The sequence below is a fragment of the Theropithecus gelada genome, chromosome 5 (genome assembly GCF_003255815.1).
Source record: "Theropithecus gelada isolate Dixy chromosome 5, Tgel_1.0, whole genome shotgun sequence".
Classification (NCBI taxonomy): Eukaryota; Metazoa; Chordata; class Mammalia; order Primates; family Cercopithecidae; genus Theropithecus; species Theropithecus gelada.
The window spans coordinates 9054170-9070916 of record NC_037672.1 but is presented as its reverse complement, the minus strand read 5'-3'; the positions used below and the strand labels follow the sequence as shown (position 1 = coordinate 9070916).

Here is a 16747-nt window from a genome sequence, read left to right as displayed (position 1 = left end):
CAAAAAAAAAAAAAAAAAAAAAAAAAAGACAGAGCTCTACCTGCCCAGGATTGCTGGGCACCTCAGAGGAGGGGGTGGGTGGGTGTGAGTGTGCTTTGAAGGTGCTAACAACTTGCTAGTCAGATTCCTAGAAGGCCGAAATGGCCTTGCTTAGAACTGGAGAAACGTCACCAGGGATCTAATGGTAATGCCTAGAAGTCTCCAAAGTCAGGTCCCGAAGTTTTTGAGAAAATAAAAATTGAGACACCCCTAAAGAGATATTCAGTAGTTTGGCAATTAAAATCCACTAACACATCCTCAGATACAGAGCAGTGGGATATTTGGTTTTGCCCCTAGCCAGGCCTTCCCTGTCATTGCAGTCCACGTTCACTTCCAGGGAGGGGCCTCACATACAGTACCTGCTGTGCATCTGGCCCTATGGTGGCTTCTTTTTTTTTTTTTTTTTTTTTTTTTTTTGAGACGGAGCCTCGCTCTGTCGCCCAGGCTGGAGTGCAGTGGCCGGATCTCAGCTCACTGCAAGCTCCACCTCCTGGGTTTACGCCATTCTCCTGCCTCAGCCTCCCGAGTAGCTGGGACTACAGGCGCCCACCACCTCGCCCGGCTAAGTTTTTGTATTTCTTAGTAGAGACGGGGTTCCACCGTGTCAGCCAGGATGGTCTCGATCTCCTGACCTCGTGATCCGCCCGTCTCGGCCTCCCAAAGTGCTGGGATTACAGGCTTGAGCCACCGCGCCCGGCCCATGGTGGCTTCTTAAACTGCAGCATCTCTTTCCACCCCACATGGGCCTGTTCCTCTAAAGAGGAGTCAGACTTAGCAAGGTGAGGCAGGCCGGTAACTGGAGCTGCTTCTAATGGAGAGGTCGTACAGGGACAGGCACCCCTTTGCAGAAAGCATTTCCCGGCTTGTGAAACCCATTCTGCCTGTTTCTGAGATCTGTATTCTTATTTCTTCCCCGTGGTTTGCCATTTTCTCCTCAGGGGTTACCCTCTTTCCCTTCTCATCTATTTTTAAGTTTTTGCGATGCCAGGTCAGCACGAGATGCTACTAATATAGTCCTCCCTGGGCTGGATGTAGATCAGGCACTGAGGCTCTTGTTAGTTGGATGGGTGGACTGGGTACTCAAAGGTGGGTAAGATTTTTTTTTTGTAGGGTAAAGTACTCTTGGAAGAAAAAAGTGACATGAATTGGCATGACCATTCAGGAAGAAAGATGGTCTGTTTGGAATGCAGGCTCAGGGAGGAAAGAGGGAAGAAATGGAGATTAGGACCAGATCATGGAAGATGTAACAGATGTCTCATTGACATCTCAGACTCAACATACATACCCCAAGCCAAATTGGGGTTTCTCATGTGCTCTTCCTGTAAAAGGGAACACCATTCCTCCAGCTGTTCAGGCCCCAGACCTTGGACTCCTTTTTCACTCGCTGCTTCGCTTCTGTGCCACATTTAATTTTAACAAATCCTTCTGACTCCACATTCAGATGTCTTCAGAATCTAACAGATTTCCCATACTTCCTCTGCCTCCATCCCCAACTAAGCTGTCTTCCCCCACCTGAATTATTGCCCCCGCAAACTCCTCAAAACCAAACAGGCTTCCCTGCTTTGACCCTTACTGCCCTGGGGTCTGTTCACAACACTGCTGCTGGAGTGGCTGAAACACAAGACAGGCCTCTAGTGGCGTCCCACCTCGGTGAAAGCCAGAGTCCTTACCAAGGCCTGGGCTCCAGCATTCTTGCCTCCTTGCTGCTTCTGGAGCATGCCACACATCTGTCTTGGGACCTGCTGGTTATTGCCTTTGCCTGGACATTCTTTCAGATAGCTGCGAGGCGTGCTCCTTGTCTTCTCTTTGGTTTCTTTGTATTTTTTAATTGGAGGTGGAGGCTCACTCCGTCACCCAGGCTGGAATGCAGTGGTGTGATCTTGGCTCACTGCAACCTCCACCTGCCGGGTTCAGGCGAATCTCCTGCCTCAGCCTCCCGAGTAGGGGGGACTACAGGTACATGCCAATACACCCAGCTAATTTTTGTATTTTTTAGTAGATAACGGGGTTTCACTGTGTTGGCCAGGCTGATCTTGAACTCCCAACCTCAAGGGATCCGCTCGCCCACCTTGGCCTCCAAAAGTACTGGGGTATAGGTGCGAGCCACCATGCCGGGCCTTTTCCCTTGGTTTCTACTTAGATGTCATCACCTTAATAGAGGGGCATCCCCGGAACAGAATTTTCCTTTCTCGGCCTTCTCTCTCGTTGCTGACAATAAGTAGGAAGCAAGCTAACAAGCAGCAGGCTATTGCTGCTTACAAGTGCATAGGTATTTGCCTGTCCCGCTAACGGCGGCAGCTCCAGGCGAGCAGAGCTTTCCCCTGTTTCAGTCACTGCCATGTCCTCGCCTAAAAGAGTGTCTGGCACACAGTAGGTGCTCAATGAGTTACTCATTGATTAAAAAGCCTGGAAAACCGGGCTGTGTCGTGAAGATAATAGGCAGCCACTCAAATCTTACTGCGAGAGAATAAGGAAAGCTCAGCTCAGTGTAGATTGCCAGACCTAAATTTTGTGGGATCTGCCTTTCAAACCTAAGAGGCAAGCACCCTTGCCAACTTTGCACTTGGAGCCCCCTCTGTCATTTGTTGACTTAAAAGCTGTGTTGTGAACCCAGCATAATGGCACTTCTTAAACTTGTAGAAAAAGGGTGTTTCTTGTCTATTTCTTTCAACACGTGCCATTGCCTCACCTGGAGAGGCAACTCTTCTTTGTAGAGTGAAAAGACTATAATGGCCATCTAGAAAGTAATATTCCAGAAGGAGAGAGCTCTGAGAAGGGGATTCCAGTGAACCATGTATACGCGGTGTTTGAGGGACGGTAGTACCCCACGGAGAAGGGATGGGTAGTCTGTGCTTCGGGGGTCTAAGGAAAGCTTCCTTCAGGTGCTGGTACCTCCTCGGTCTGGGGTGGTTCCTTGTAAGTTTCCTTAACCTACCTGCATCACCTCTGCCTCTTATGACCTCTGTGCAAAGACTGGGAAGGGTCACCGCTAGTGGCTGTGAACGAACCTGTTGGTGATTATAAACAAGGCACGGGACCATCCTACACTAAAGAATTACCCAGCCTAAAATGCCAGTAGTGCCAGTAGTCCCTGTTTAGAAAGAAAAAAACAAACAAAAAACCAGCTTTTGCCTCACAACAGAGCCTCTCTTGTGTTGTGCCAGCCAGCCAGCAGATTTGCTATGCAGGCAAGTTTGGGGCCTGCTTTTTAAAGTATCCAGTTCCTAGATACCAGAACTAAAATACACATTTGGAAAAGTGATGTTTATAAAATTGAGTTTCCGGGAGTGCAAGGTTTGTAGCAATTTAACACTGCTGGGAACCCAGGTGCAGTGTCAGTGGACTTTTCTCCTTGAACAGGGGGCAGGCCAAGTGGTGGGGGGGTACTGAGCTCACTCTTGGTTTCCCTTGGTGCGATCAGCCACCATTCACATGCAGAGGACTCCCCTGTGTTTCCTGCAGATTGGGGGTAATGGCAGCACAACAGATAGCTTGAGGACTGACCTAGCTGCTTCTCTGGAATTGCACGCCTGCTGAGTCCCTGCGGGTATTCAGATGGCCAATGGCCTGTGGGGGTGCAGAATGGAGGCCCTAACCGCATGGAGCTCACTGTCCTGGGTGGGAGTGAAATAAACTCTAGGTGGCGGAAGGAAGTGGTGCGTTGGATTATCACCTGGGCGCAAACAAGCTGGCAGCAGCGCCTGCCAGGTGCAGAGCCAGGAACCTCTAGGCCTTCAGTCTGACCACCTGATGGCCGGGGAAGCAGAGGGCAGTGGGGGAGCCTTCATCTCAGCAGAATCTGAGTGGCTGCAGATGCCAGTCAGAACCCTGGACTCCTGCGCATGGGACCACATCCGGGAGGCCCAAAGGGCCCGGTGCTTATGGGCTGTGACTGTGGCACTGAGCGTGAGGGGAGTGGACAGGACCCAGGCTGGGAGGTCCTGGTGTGCCGTGGTGGCAGGTGGCTCACACAGGCCTACCATAGCCCAGCCCTGCTCTGAAGGCCACTGGAGCCATTCAGACGTCTCACAGACAAGTCATCGGATCAAGCCTATGGTAAGGAGAAGTTCTGTATCTTAAGATCTGAGGCCAATTAGGAAGCTGCTCAAAGATGAAGAAGGCGTCAGCGCGGTGGTGCAGCCATCTCTGGCTCACATGTTTCCCGCACATATTTACTAAGCCCTTGTCTTGGCAATCCTTACCTAAGCCACAGAGCACCAGGATTAAAATCAGTGATTTTCAGGGAGGGGCGGTTTTCCCCCACCTCATTCCCCTGAGGGATATCTGGCAATGTTTGTAGACATTTTTGTGCCATTGGTATCTGACGTCAGGGATGTGGCCAAACATTCTACAAGGTACGTGGCCATCCTTCCACAAATAACTGTCCATCCCCAAATGCCAGTGGTACCAAGGTTGAAAACTCTGGTAAAGAACCTTCGAAGGCGCCAGGTTAAGTGCTTCAAAAGAACAATGCCCTGGGTGCTCTGGGAGTGTGAGGAAGGAGCCAGCTGTGCCACAGAGTAGCGGGGACAGCTGCTGGAGAAGTGGCGCATTTGAGTTGGGTCTTGAAGGATGAATAAGAGTTCTCCAGGAGGAGCGTTGAGACACATGGCATGCCACAGAGCAGCGGGTACAGCTGCTGGAGAAGTGGCACATTTGAGTTGGGTATTGAAGGATGAATAAGAGTTCTCCAGGAGAAGTGTTGAGACACATGGCAGAAGTGGGGCGAGACCAGGCAGGAAACAGCATGTGCACCTGGGTCCTTCAGCCCTACTGTGGCCTCCTGTGGGTTGCTTTTGGTACATGTCTTGCCCTATTGGAGGTAAGGGGAGGGATACCGAAGCCATCTTTGAGGTAAGAGAAAAGGTTTAGCCTCATGCTTAAGACTAGTGGAGAGATGGCCTTGCCCAAGAGTGGTTGGAGGTGGTTCTTTGGAGCGTGACCTCCACCTTCTGCATGGCCCTTGTTAGGAACAGCTGTGGACACAGGCAAGGGCCCTCTGCATCTCTTCACCATCTCAGTGATGGGCGGGCACTCCCTGCCCTGGCGATGTGCCTGCTCCTTAGACCTGTGGGTCCTCAGCTTTGGTCACCTTGCTAGTCACTTCTACATATGGGTCCTGCCTGCTCTCCAGGGTTACCCAGAGAAAGGCCAGCAGCCCACCCATACCCTACCCCTGCCCCACTGTCCAATCCAGTGCATACCCCTGAGCACCTCTGTTCTTTGCTGAGTATATTTCGTGCTGGTCTGTGGCTGACACTTGGTGTGCTTGCCACTTCTGTTTCCACGCCTGCGAGAGTGGGAGGAATGTTATCATGGGATCAGTGTAAGGTTTAACTGAGCTAATTCGTAAAGCGTCTTCAGAAGGTTGGCTGGGCCCTGGCGGGGACCTCTGCTTTTGTCTTCGTGACTGCCCTGCTGGGTGGATGCCCTCATCTCTCCTTTGAGAGGTGAGGATGCTGAACCTCTGGAAGGTACTGGGATTTGAACCCTGGCAGCCACCCCCAGGTCTACTTTTTCGACTCATCAGTTAAGGCCCTAGTGGGCCCTGGGTGGGGAGTAGTAGTCGAGGGGAAGACTGAAAAGGGAGGTGGCGGTGACCTGCTCACACGTAGTCCAGTGAGGGCTGCTGCTGTGCAGGGCCACACACTGAGTTCCCCCAGGCCTGTTCAAAGCATCTGAGGCTGAGCTGGGAGGCAGGAAGGGAAAGTCGTTCAGGACATGGCAACCTGTGAGTGACCACACCCCTGTCCACAGCCAGCTCAAGGAGCTGCCTGTGCACTGTTCGGAAGCACACAGCTGGTTGGCCAGTGCAGACTTTATTCTCTGCGTTCAAGAATCACACTAACATTGGGACCAACCGTAAGAAACAGAACAAAACCACAGGGAGGAGTAAAGGCCACCATAGATGGTCCCTGATTTGCAGTGGCATGACCTGGGATGGCATGAAGGTGGCAAGCATTCGGTACCTCCCTTGACTCACCGTGGTGTTAGTTACGTGCTCATAACCCATGATGAGTCAGGAGCAACTGGCCCTGAGTTCAGGTCTGGTGCTGCCACTTACCAGCTGGGTGGCCTGGGGCACATCGCTCAGTGTCTGCCTTAGTTTCTTCGTCATGTGGGATTATGAGGTTACCTTCCTTACAGCAGGTGTTGTGAGGTTTCAAAGAGAATCCACTAAGGGCCCACCCAGGGCCTGAGAGTGGATAGTAAGTAGCCGGTGGGGATTTGTTTCTTCATAAACAGCTACCAGGCTGCAGCCAAGTTCTGGTCTTTGTGGGTATTTGGCAGCTGCAGTGGTGAGTCAGGTGTGAACCCTCCGCACTGTGGTGCAGAAGGTAGGTGGGGCACAGGTGATGTGTGCTCCAAGGTGGCAAGTAGTGCGGGCAGTGGGGTGGGAGTCAGGGAAGATGGGGTTCAGGGTGGGAGAGATCATTTCTAGCTTGGAGCATCAGGGAAGGCTTCTTGGAGGAGATGGCCTTTGTCTGGGCCTTAGAGGATAATTAGGAGAAGGCATTGTGTCGCAGAAGTTTACATTCCTGCTTTGGAGCTGAGGTTTTTTGCTGTCATTCAGCCTTGCCCTTAGTTGTAGTCACCAGTGAACAGAAGGGCCCTGGCCAGTTGTGTTTATGCGGGTCAGTTACAGCCGTGACGGCTTTCAGCCTCTGTTGCTTGCAGGAGCTTGCAGTATTTTCAAAGCCAATGCCCTGACTGGAAACTCAGGCTCACTCGGCCTGGGTGTACCATGGAGGATGCCTGAGACTTTCTCTGGGGTTCCCGGGGACAATCGGCAGCGAAAGGAGAGCACAGGAGGCCCCTTCGTCAGTGTTGTGTCGTTGACTGCTGAAATGTTTTTTGCTTGGGCAGGTATCTCCAACCTTCTAGTATGTTCCATCAGGTTCACTGTGGGCCAGGAGCGGAGATACCAGTGCCAAGCCTTGAGACCCAAGCCCCAGGACCCAGGGTCATCACAGCCTACCTATAAATTGGAGTAGTGACCTCTGACCCCTCCGTCACCACCTGAGACTGGGAGGACATAGGAAAGTAAGAGAGCTTTGGGGGGCTCGCTAATTGTAAGTGATGCTGCCTGGGCATAGCAGCGTGAAGTAAATGTCGCTTCTGTGCGCTTGTTTGCATGACCTGTGTATTAGAGTGAGTCTCAAAGGCGGGACAGAAATTGGACAGGTGCTGGGGGGAGTTTGTTTAGGTTTTCCATTCAACAGGATTCTCAGAAAAAGATCAGCTGTTCCTGGGCAGGACGCCTCAGTGCACAGGTGGGAGGCAGGGGCTGGTGGGTGGGACCTGAGCATGGTGTGACAAAGTAGAATGGCCTTCCGGGGTCAAGTCCAAAGCTTCTGCTTCAAAAGGGCACCACTGGGCCTTGAACCAGGCCCTGTGTTGGCAGGGCTGGGTGCTGTCACGTGCCAAAGTCCGTAGGTCCTGGGTCTGCATCACGTGTGTGACTCCTTGATTGCTGGCTGGTGTCCTTCATGTTCTCAGAGGCCCCCTGGCCTCCTCCAGGGGTGGTGGCAGAATTCTGGGGCTTGTCTCGAGGTCTCGTCCCAGCCCCAGCTCTGGCCCTCACAGGCCCTGACCCCCCAGGTGTGGAGGCCACTGGGGAAGGGGTCTGGGGCCAGCACGGTAGAGGGGATGCACCTGTTCTGTCCTCAAGGGTGGGGGTGAGGGGCCGTGGGTTGGGGTAGTCGGCCCAAGGAGTGACTGGCAACATCAAGGCAGCAGCAGGGCAGCGATGAGTAGGCTGAAGCCTGGAGGGAGCTCAGGAAGGGTGGGTTGCAAGCCTGATTACCTCAGGGCCGGGATTTGAAGACTCCTGGCTTGGTGGAGGGTGGAGATGAATTCCAGAGCAGTTATTGCTCTTCCCAGGAGGAACAGGAAGACTGCACTGACAATGGTGGAGGTGAAAGAGAAGGTGGGCTGGGAGTTGGCAAGGAAAGCTGGGCAGGCCTGGGGTGAGGACTGAACGGCAGCCTCCCACTGCCAGAGCTGGCCCAGCCTGCAGCAGCACGAGAAGAAAGCCTGGGAGGAGGGGTGTCCCTGAGTGGGCAACTCCAAGGCGGTCTCCCCCAGCCCCCTAGGGAGACGGAGAGACGGCACTTTTGCCCCACAGCAGCACTGGGGCTCCTGGAATTGGCTTCCTGCCCTCCTTGTTCGTTTTCCCTATTTCAGAGTTTTTCCCCAAATAAGCTTCTCAACCCCCAATCTCATTGTTCTTCCCCAAGATGGCAGGAGAGGGAGGAGGCTGGGGAGAGAGGGGCACTCTGAGGGTATCAAGGTGCCATCTCGACCCAGCTGGTGGGGACAGAGCCTCACAGGCCGAGTGACATGTGGGGGTAGGAGGTATCTTTCTGGCTGTAGTAAGCAGTCTCCCGCTGCGAGCTGAGGAGCTGGGGAGGAGGCTGCTCTGACTCAGATGTAAGTCATTATCTGCAGTTTGGAGTATCTCAGCCCCCACCGCTGACCCAGTTGTATTTAGAATACAAACGAGAGTGAGTGATTCATCAGCTGGCAGTATTCTGGTGCCCTTTGGGGTTTTTACACACAGCCCTGACCATTTAGGGGAAGGAATTTTTAGGGGCAGAACTTCCTCCCATGCCCCTGCCTAGTCATCTTCCATCTCTGGATGCCCTCCCCTGCCGAAGGCGCGTGGGAGCCCCACCCTTTCTACGGCAGTGTGGCCTGGGGAGGAGGTTGCCCAGGCTGGGAGAGCCCATGAGGCCATCTGTCTGGGGGGATGGGCAGGTGCCCCTGTATGTGAGCGTGAGACCTCCCCCACCCCCAGTCAGCTGTGAGTGGACACCGAACAGGGTCTTGGAGGGCTGCCTGTTAATTGGATCATTTTCTTGCCAGCTGTTTTGGGTAGGGATTTGTCAATGTCAGAACATGAAGGACTAATTGGAGTGGGAGAGGGTTGGATTGGGCAGACATTTAATAGATGGCCAGTATCTTAGTTTTATTGAGGTGTAATTTAGATACAGTAGAATTTGTCAGTATTCAGTGTGTGGCTTGGATCTTGGCAGATACCTATATAGTCCCATAACCACCACCCCAGTCATGACAGAACGTTCCAGGCACTCCGGAAGGTGCCCCCCCGACCCCTTCCACCCTGGCCCCCAGCAGTTGCTTATCTGCTTTCTGTCATTGGGGTTGCCTTTTCTGAAATCCTCTTTCATACGAAGTGAGAGGCAACATGTAGTCTTTTCTGTCTGGCTTTTTCACTTCGCATAGTGTGTTGGAGATTGATAGCTGGTGTTGAGTGCATTTGTACTTTGTTCCTTTTTATCACTAAGCAGTGCAGTGTGTTGCATGTTTCTCTGTTCACCTGTTGATGGATATTTGGGTGTTTCCAGTTTTTGGCCATTGCAAAGAAAGCTTCTGTGAGCATTGCTCACATGTGTTTTGGTGGACACGTGCTTGCATTTCTCCAGGGCAGATACCTAGGAGTGGGGTTGCTGGTGTTTGGTGTGAGTAGTGTCTGTTTAGGTTTATAAATAACCTGCCCAGCTCTTTTCCTACTGTACCGTTTTGCATGTCCACCAGCGGTGTGAACATTCCAGTGTTACACCGGAGCTACCCTTGCCAGCTCTTGGTGATGTCAGTCTTTTCTTTTTATTGATTCTAGTGAGTATGGAGTGGGGAGTGGTATTCCGTTGTAGTTTTGTCTTGCGTTTCCCAAGACTAATGACACTGAGTGCTTTTTCATGTGCTTGCTTGTCGTTCATAATATCTTCTTTGGATAGAGACCTTGATACATTCTAATTTCACTGGCAAATGATTATCCCAAAATGGATTAATTTATGATAAGTGTCTATTACATCATATAATGCTGTGTTAAGTCTTAGGGATGAAAGAGAAGATCTGTGTAAACTTCCTTTTTTCTCCCCAAAACCACTTATTGAGATGGCTAGTGAGATAAAGGTCATGTGAAGCAGGTCACAGCAGAGTTGGAGGAGATGGACAGGAATGCTAGGGACTATGATGTGTGTTGTGCCATCCCTGGGGACATGTGAAATGATCTGGAAGCGCAGAAGAGTGTTATGGGTAGCTTGGGCCGTACTCGGAGGCTTCATGGAGGAGGGAACGCTTCCGTTAGGCCTGATGGGTGAGTGGGTGTCCGCAGGCAAGGAGAGGTGCTGGCTGAAGGCACAGACTGCACAGAGATGTGGAGTTAAACAGGATGGCAGAAGGTGGGCGGAAATCGGGGTGTATACTTCTGTGGTCTCAGTCTCGTGAGATGGGGGCAGTGTGGGGATCTTGTGACCTGGAGGCCCCTCAGGGCTTGGAGGAGGGGTCTAAGGGAGATGAGGGGTGGGGTGGCAGCAGGTGGGGTCATGCTAGGGGTGCCCGGGCAGCCTCACAGGAATCTGATGTGTCCTAAGCCTCAAGCCAGCAGGAAGCTACCTCTTTCAAAGAGTACTTGGTTTGTGAAAAGCTGACAGCAGGTATCAGAGATTAGATGGCCACGTGTTTATTCCCTCCTGAAAGAAAGCTACACTGTGGAGACAGATTGAGAGCAGCCCAGTGTGTGTGTGTGTTTCTGTTTCACCGAGGCCTCGCGTGTATGTGCATGCGGGGAGGGAGGCGCAGGGATCTACTTTTAGCACATTACATGTTAGAACCTCATTGCTGAAGACGCTTCTAGGCTCAAATGTTGGCCCCATTTTTGCCACAAAGTCCACCCAGCCTTTGATCTGTGCTGTGAAAGGGAGTGGGGAATCGACTTTCCTTTGCAAACCCAGATTTTTGATAGGGAGGGCTTCCACAGCTTGTCCTGCTCTGCTCCTGTGCAGCACAGCCAGGTGCCATGTTTGGGGTCCAGCATTGACTGGCGGCTGGGAGAGCTGGTCCTGAAGAGGGAAGAGAACAGAGCACTGGAATGAATGCAGCTTCCCACAAATGGGAGGGAGTAGAACCAGTGCTTCTTGCTCTAATCCAACTTTTGGTTTGTGTATGTGATTCACTGATACACTTGTTCTGTATTATGGAAAGTACAGAAAAGGAAAGAAATCACCTTGTACAATTATAGACTAAAGAAAATAAATTAAAGTAACATAAAATTCTATCACCCAGAGATAGGTGGGCAGGCATTAGGTATGTAGGCAAGTGATATGCTTCTGCGATTTCCTTCATGAAGGTTTTAGCTTCAGTGTTTCTTTGTACACCCCTTTCACCCCAAATCTGTTGATGTGGAGAACTGGAAGCTTGACTGCTTCTCCTTCCTTCTGTTCATTTCGGGGTCTCCTCCTGCAGAACCCAGCCCTTGCTGACATCTACACGGAGCACGCCCATCAGGTGGTGGTGGCCAAGTATGCGCCCAGCGGATTCTACATTGCCTCTGGAGGTACTGTACGGGGGCAAGGCTCGTGGACACTTATGGAGGCCTGGGTGGCGCTCAGGGCCCAGGGCAAAGCTGGGCTTCTGGCCTTGGGAGAGTGGGAGGAGGGAGATGGGGGGTAGAGGAGCAGGCTGAGGGTAGTGGGTTAGTTGAGGGGAGCCACAAGGAATGTGTAAGCCAGGCTTGTCCAACCGGCGGCCCACGAGCTGCATGTGGTCCAGGACGGCTTTGAATGCAGCCCAACACAAATTTGTAAACTTTTTAAAACATGAGGTGTTTTTGCTTTGCTTTGCTCTTCTCTTCTCTTTTCAAGCTTATCAGCTATCATTAGTATTAGTGTATCGTATCTGTGGCCCAGGGAAGCCAAAAGATTGGACACCCCTGGTATAAGCTACCAAAATGCCCCTTTTCAAAACTGGCCTTAGTTCGAGAACAGAAAGTACACTTTCTAGTTTGTAGTGTTCCAGGTAGTTCCAGCTTGGAGGTCAGCAGAAATGCCACCATGAGATTGGCCAGGGACCTTTTGCAGGAAGCCATGGCATGGTATGTTGGAGCCCATGTGGGCCGTGTGTGTGTGTGTGTGTGTGTGTGTGTGAGAGAGAGAATTGATGTTTTGTTTTGTGTCATCCTTACCCGCTGCTCCTTTCCCAGTGCTAGCACAATGCTGGCCTCCAGGCCAGTGCTCACGTTTTATTTGTGGACTGGGCCTTTGCTCTCCGCAGCCTGGGCTTTTGTGTGGCTCAGTGGGAGGCTAGGCAGAGGCGGGGGGTGGAGAGAGCTTTCCTCTTGAAGGATGTTTTTGTATTCACTTAGTTCTTTGACGTAGAGCTTTTCCTGTATACAGATGGGAATAAGAGGCACAGGAGTAAGAGTGGTACCCCTTCTAGAGTGGTGGCCCACTCATTCATTCACTCACTCATTCATTCATAAGCTCAACAGATAACTACTACCTGCCTTGCCTAGCCATCTGCAGCCCAGGGAGGCCAAGTGAGTAAGCTGATATGGGCCTCGTCAGCCTCTCTGGAGAGTGACGACTATGACCGGATTGCTGAGAGAGCTAAGCAGCCAGTAGGGGAGGGCAGGATTCACGATACCGTGGCCCTCTGCCTGTACCACCCTGCGTGTGCACAGCAGCCTGTCCTGAAGGGTGTGTGGGAGATGGTGGGCCTTGGGGTTGGGGAAGACCTGGGTTTGGCTTCGTCTTAGTCTGCTTTGTACTGTTATGACAGAATACCACAGACTAGGTAATTTACAACTAACAGAAATGTATTGGCTCACAGTTCTTGGGGCTGGGCAGTTGGACAGCAGTGGCCGGTATCTGTCAGGAGCCTTCTGCTGAGTCATTCCATGGCGGAGGAGCAAAGAGAGAGAGAAGAGGGGCTGGGCTTGTCCTTTTATCAGGAAGCCACTCATGTCATAATACCCATTCCTGAGGACAGAGCCCTCCTGGCCTAATTACCTCTCCATAGGCCCCATCTGCAAACACTGGTGCGTTGGGGATTAAGTTTCCAGTACATGCTTTTGGAGGGGGCACATTCAGACCATGGCAGCCTCTTACTGGCTGCATAGCCTTAATTGAGTAACTCACCTTCCTGGGCCTGAATTTTCTCCTCCAAACTGGGGCTGCTAGTGCCTGCCTCGTAGGGTGTGGTGAAGGAGCCAGTAAGGCGTGGACGTGCCCAGCATGACTTTTGCACTAATGGGTACTTACCCCCTGGGTGACCCATTACCTGTCACAAAACTGAGGCTCTGTTCTGACCAAGCCAGGCTGCTGGGTGAGCTGGCTGGCTGCTGTTGGCGGTCGGCCGTGCTCACGGTGAAGGGTTGGGCCCACAGTCTGGCTCATAGTAGGCATTTAATGGTTTTGTATTTAGATCTTCTCCAGCTCCATCTGTAAAACACGTTCTCATTTATAGCCCATGATTTATTTAGCTCCATGATTTATTTTTTCCCCAAGCCCTGCTTGCCAGCAAAAGTCTCTTCATTTAAAGCCCCAAGATTTGGCCTGAATGTCTCTACATGTTTAACACAGAGCCGAGTGCTCTGAGAATTGTCTTCTCAGGAGAAGAATGCAGTTGGCGAGGGCCTCCGCCCCTGCCTGGCACAATGTCCCTGCCCTGTCAGCTGCAAGCGGAGAGCCTGCGGGCCCAGGCCTGCCCTCTCTCCAGTCCCCAGAAGAGTGTCCAGTGAGACAGAAATCAATGGAAGGCTGTTGCGGAGACCGTTGCAAAGGACAAAAACCACATAAATAAGTGGCCATCATGGGATGCTGTCCTCCCTGAAAAGTGCCCTGATTTTGTGGAAGAGCCAAGGGAGTTTTGGGCCATCCTCAGGTCCAGGTGTTGGGCGAGATCACATTTTATGTTTCTAATACATTTCTTTGAATAGAGCAAAGCAGTTGTTAAGGCTTACATTGGAACGTTTGCTGCAGAGATGAAGTGGCGCTAAAAATAGTGTGGTAGGGGGGTGATTTGGAGGGAGGGGTCTGAGAAAGAGCTGTGCTGGCTCACTAAGTGGGTTATCTGGCAGCTGGCCCCAACCCTTTGCGGATCTTTAGACCCTGTCAGTCTGGCTGGTTCATGACTGCTGAGGGATTGAAGCTTGGGAAGGGCCCTGCATCTGGGAGCCTCTGGCACTGAACACAATGGTCAGTCTGCCCTCTGGGAGCCCACATTCCCACGGGGCTGTCCTCAGAGTGCAGGGGTCATTTCTGGGGCAGACCCAGGTCTCCTTTTCCTGAGGTTATTTCCATGCTACTGTTCTGTCTGCCTTGGCGCTGGGGCCATGGTTCCAGGCTGCCCTTGGGAGTCAGCAAGGGCCATGTAACAGGCATGTGGTTTGGCAGTAGGCCCAGGGCAGGCTTCCTAGAGGAAGGGGCCATTAGAAGTGGCCCACCAGAGATGGCTCAGCTCGTGGATTACGCCTGAGCCCGGGGCCCGAGCACAGTGGTGCTTCTTGGTGCAGTCCCTTGTCTCCGTGAGTTTACGGAGAGAGGGAGCCCTCCCCATCCTCACTCTGTCCCCTGCACTGCTGGTGACTAACAGCTGAAGGTGTGCGTCTATTTTCACCTCCCCTCTGGACTCTTAGCAGGGCAGGCACTTGGCCTGTTGGGCTCACTGCTCTGCCTCCAGCATGGCATTTGACACCCAGCCGGCCCTCAGTCAGTGTTTGGCAACTGCATCAGGGTTGTCTTCGTTAGATTGGGGTCTGAGTGCTCGCTCCCTAGGTCCCACTGTCTCTTTCCTACCCCAGCTGCTTTGGAGAAGAATTAGAAAAATAAGCAGGATCCAATGGGGGAGGGGGCTGATGCTCTGGTACGGGAGGCAGTAGGAAAACAGCTGGGAAACCAGGCCTGGGATGGAATCTGAGCTGATGGGCAGAGCAGGCAGTGGCTTGCTGAGCCCAGGGAGGTGGGACGGCTGGGCTGACCTGTGTGAGAGGGTGGGATGCCCTCTGCCTTGTCCTGGAGAGCATTGTCTTCTCCCTGGGGCAGCATGGGCCTGGGCGGGCCTGAGCACAGCAGAGCATGTGGTCACATGTGCATGTGTGAATGTGTGTCTGCATATGTGTGCGTGTGTGGTCATGTGTACATGTGTGAGTATGTATGCTCCTGAGTGTATATGTGTGTCCTTCCTATACACACAGTGCTCCCTTCCAGTGCTGCCAGCCTGTGGTGACTTCCTCTTCTGACCCCTTCTTCCCCCGCAGCCTGTTTTATCAGTGAAGGGACTTCACTAAGCAGATCTGCAGGTCCCCTTTGGAGCTCACCTCGGGCAGCACAGCAGGTAGTCTTCCTGGACCTCGCGCAGAGGACTGGGCCCTTCTGGGACTCCCCTTAGTTAGTGCTGTTCTCTGGATTTGGCATCTCCGCTTGCGTGTCCCCGCAGCTAGACTGAGAGCGGGACGGTTATGTGCATCTCAGGGCCTGGCTCATTAGAGGCTCGGGCTGTGTGTCTGCCCACAAGCAAGGCATCTTTGTGGCCTGTGCAGAGCCTCAGTTAATTCATGGACTAGTTCCACCTGACTCGTAACGAGCTCTTGCTGTGCACTGAGGACTAGTTGGAGACTTTGCACATGTTAACTCGTGGAACCTACGGCAGCCCTGTGAGTGACTCTGTTATTTCCCCTCTTCTGGATGAGGACACAGGCCACATTGCTTGCTGAGCCCCACAAAGCCTGTATGTGGCAGAGGCTGGATTCGAACCCAAGGCCTGGCTCTTAGCTGCTGCCCTCCCTTGAGCTGCTCAGCTCCACCAAGAAAACAAAAGCTCTTTTCACTGGAAGCTGCTGTAGAGTTGTGGTGGGTGTTAACGTGGCCTGAGGATCCTCTTAAAAAGGTGCCCTTACCTGCTTAGCAGATGGGGCTGAGGTTTTAAGCCGTGAAGCCTTGAGATAGTCTAGAATGCTCCCATTTCTTCACACCAACACAGTGCTCATTTGGAGAGGGTGTGTCAGGATTGGGACTTGGTACTTGGTGACAGGATCGTGGTGGGGGTTTGGGGGTACGTGGCCCCCAGTGTTGCTTCTGTTACAATTGGCTGCCCACGCTCCGGTGAGGAGGGAATCAGCATCAAGTTCTGTGTATAGTTCTCCTTCCCCCGCAACACCCACCTGCTACTCTCACAAAGGAATCTTACGCTTGAATTCCTGTGAGTCACGGAAGTGCTCGGTGTGTGAGTGAGGCTGCTGATTTGCCAGGCAGCAGCACGCTGTGGGAAGCTGCACAGGGAGCCAGGTCTGCAGGCCCGGGTGGAGGCCGCCAGACCATGCTGAGGCATCGCACTGGGCAGCACGCTGCACCCTCACAGCTCTGCACCTCGTTTCCAGAAGTCACTGCAGCAACTGCACAGGAGAGGCAGGTGTAGCCAGTGTCGTCCCATTCCACAAAAGTGGCCTGAGGCCCACACGTCATTCTGATGCCCCTACAAGAAAAGAAACGGAGAAAACTCAACCACTTCCTGGCATATGGGAGTTTGCCATCATGTGTCCCTGAAGCAAGGTTTGTTATCCAGATGATCTCTGGCAAAATGCAGAGGCCCCGAATGGCAGGCCTCTGGAGGCCACGGGTTCTGACTTAAGAGTGGCTGAATATCGTAGCCCTAAGACACCTTCTCGGCCTGGCGCAGTGGCTCAAGCCTGTAATCCCAGCACTTTGGGAGGCCGAGACGGGCGGATCACGAGGTCAGGAGATCGAGACCATCCTGGCTAACACGGTGAAACCCCGTCTCTACTAAGAAATACGAAAAAAAAACTAGCCGGGCGAGGTGGCAGGCGCCTGTAGTCCCAGCTACTCGGGAGGCTGAGGCCGGAGAATGGCGTGAACCCGGGAGGCGGAGCTTGCAGTGAGCTGAGATC

The 16747-nt window shown here is 52.7% G+C and overlaps 1 protein-coding gene across 4 annotated transcripts in view; it reads left to right on the top strand.

The window, feature by feature from the left end:
- Window positions 1-16747, top strand: part of WDR1 (WD repeat domain 1) — a 45171-nt gene that overhangs the window by 2518 nt on the left and 25906 nt on the right. For 2 of the 4 annotated variants that reach the window (XM_025385827.1, XM_025385829.1), the window contains exon 3: window positions 11308-11398. The exons of 1 other annotated variant lie outside the window; for it this stretch is intronic. In XM_025385827.1, the coding sequence (XP_025241612.1) occupies window positions 11308-11398 (91 nt within the window). The remainder of the gene's footprint in view (window positions 1-11307; window positions 11399-16747) is intronic. One more of the 4 variants, XM_025385828.1, reaches the window with a different exon arrangement.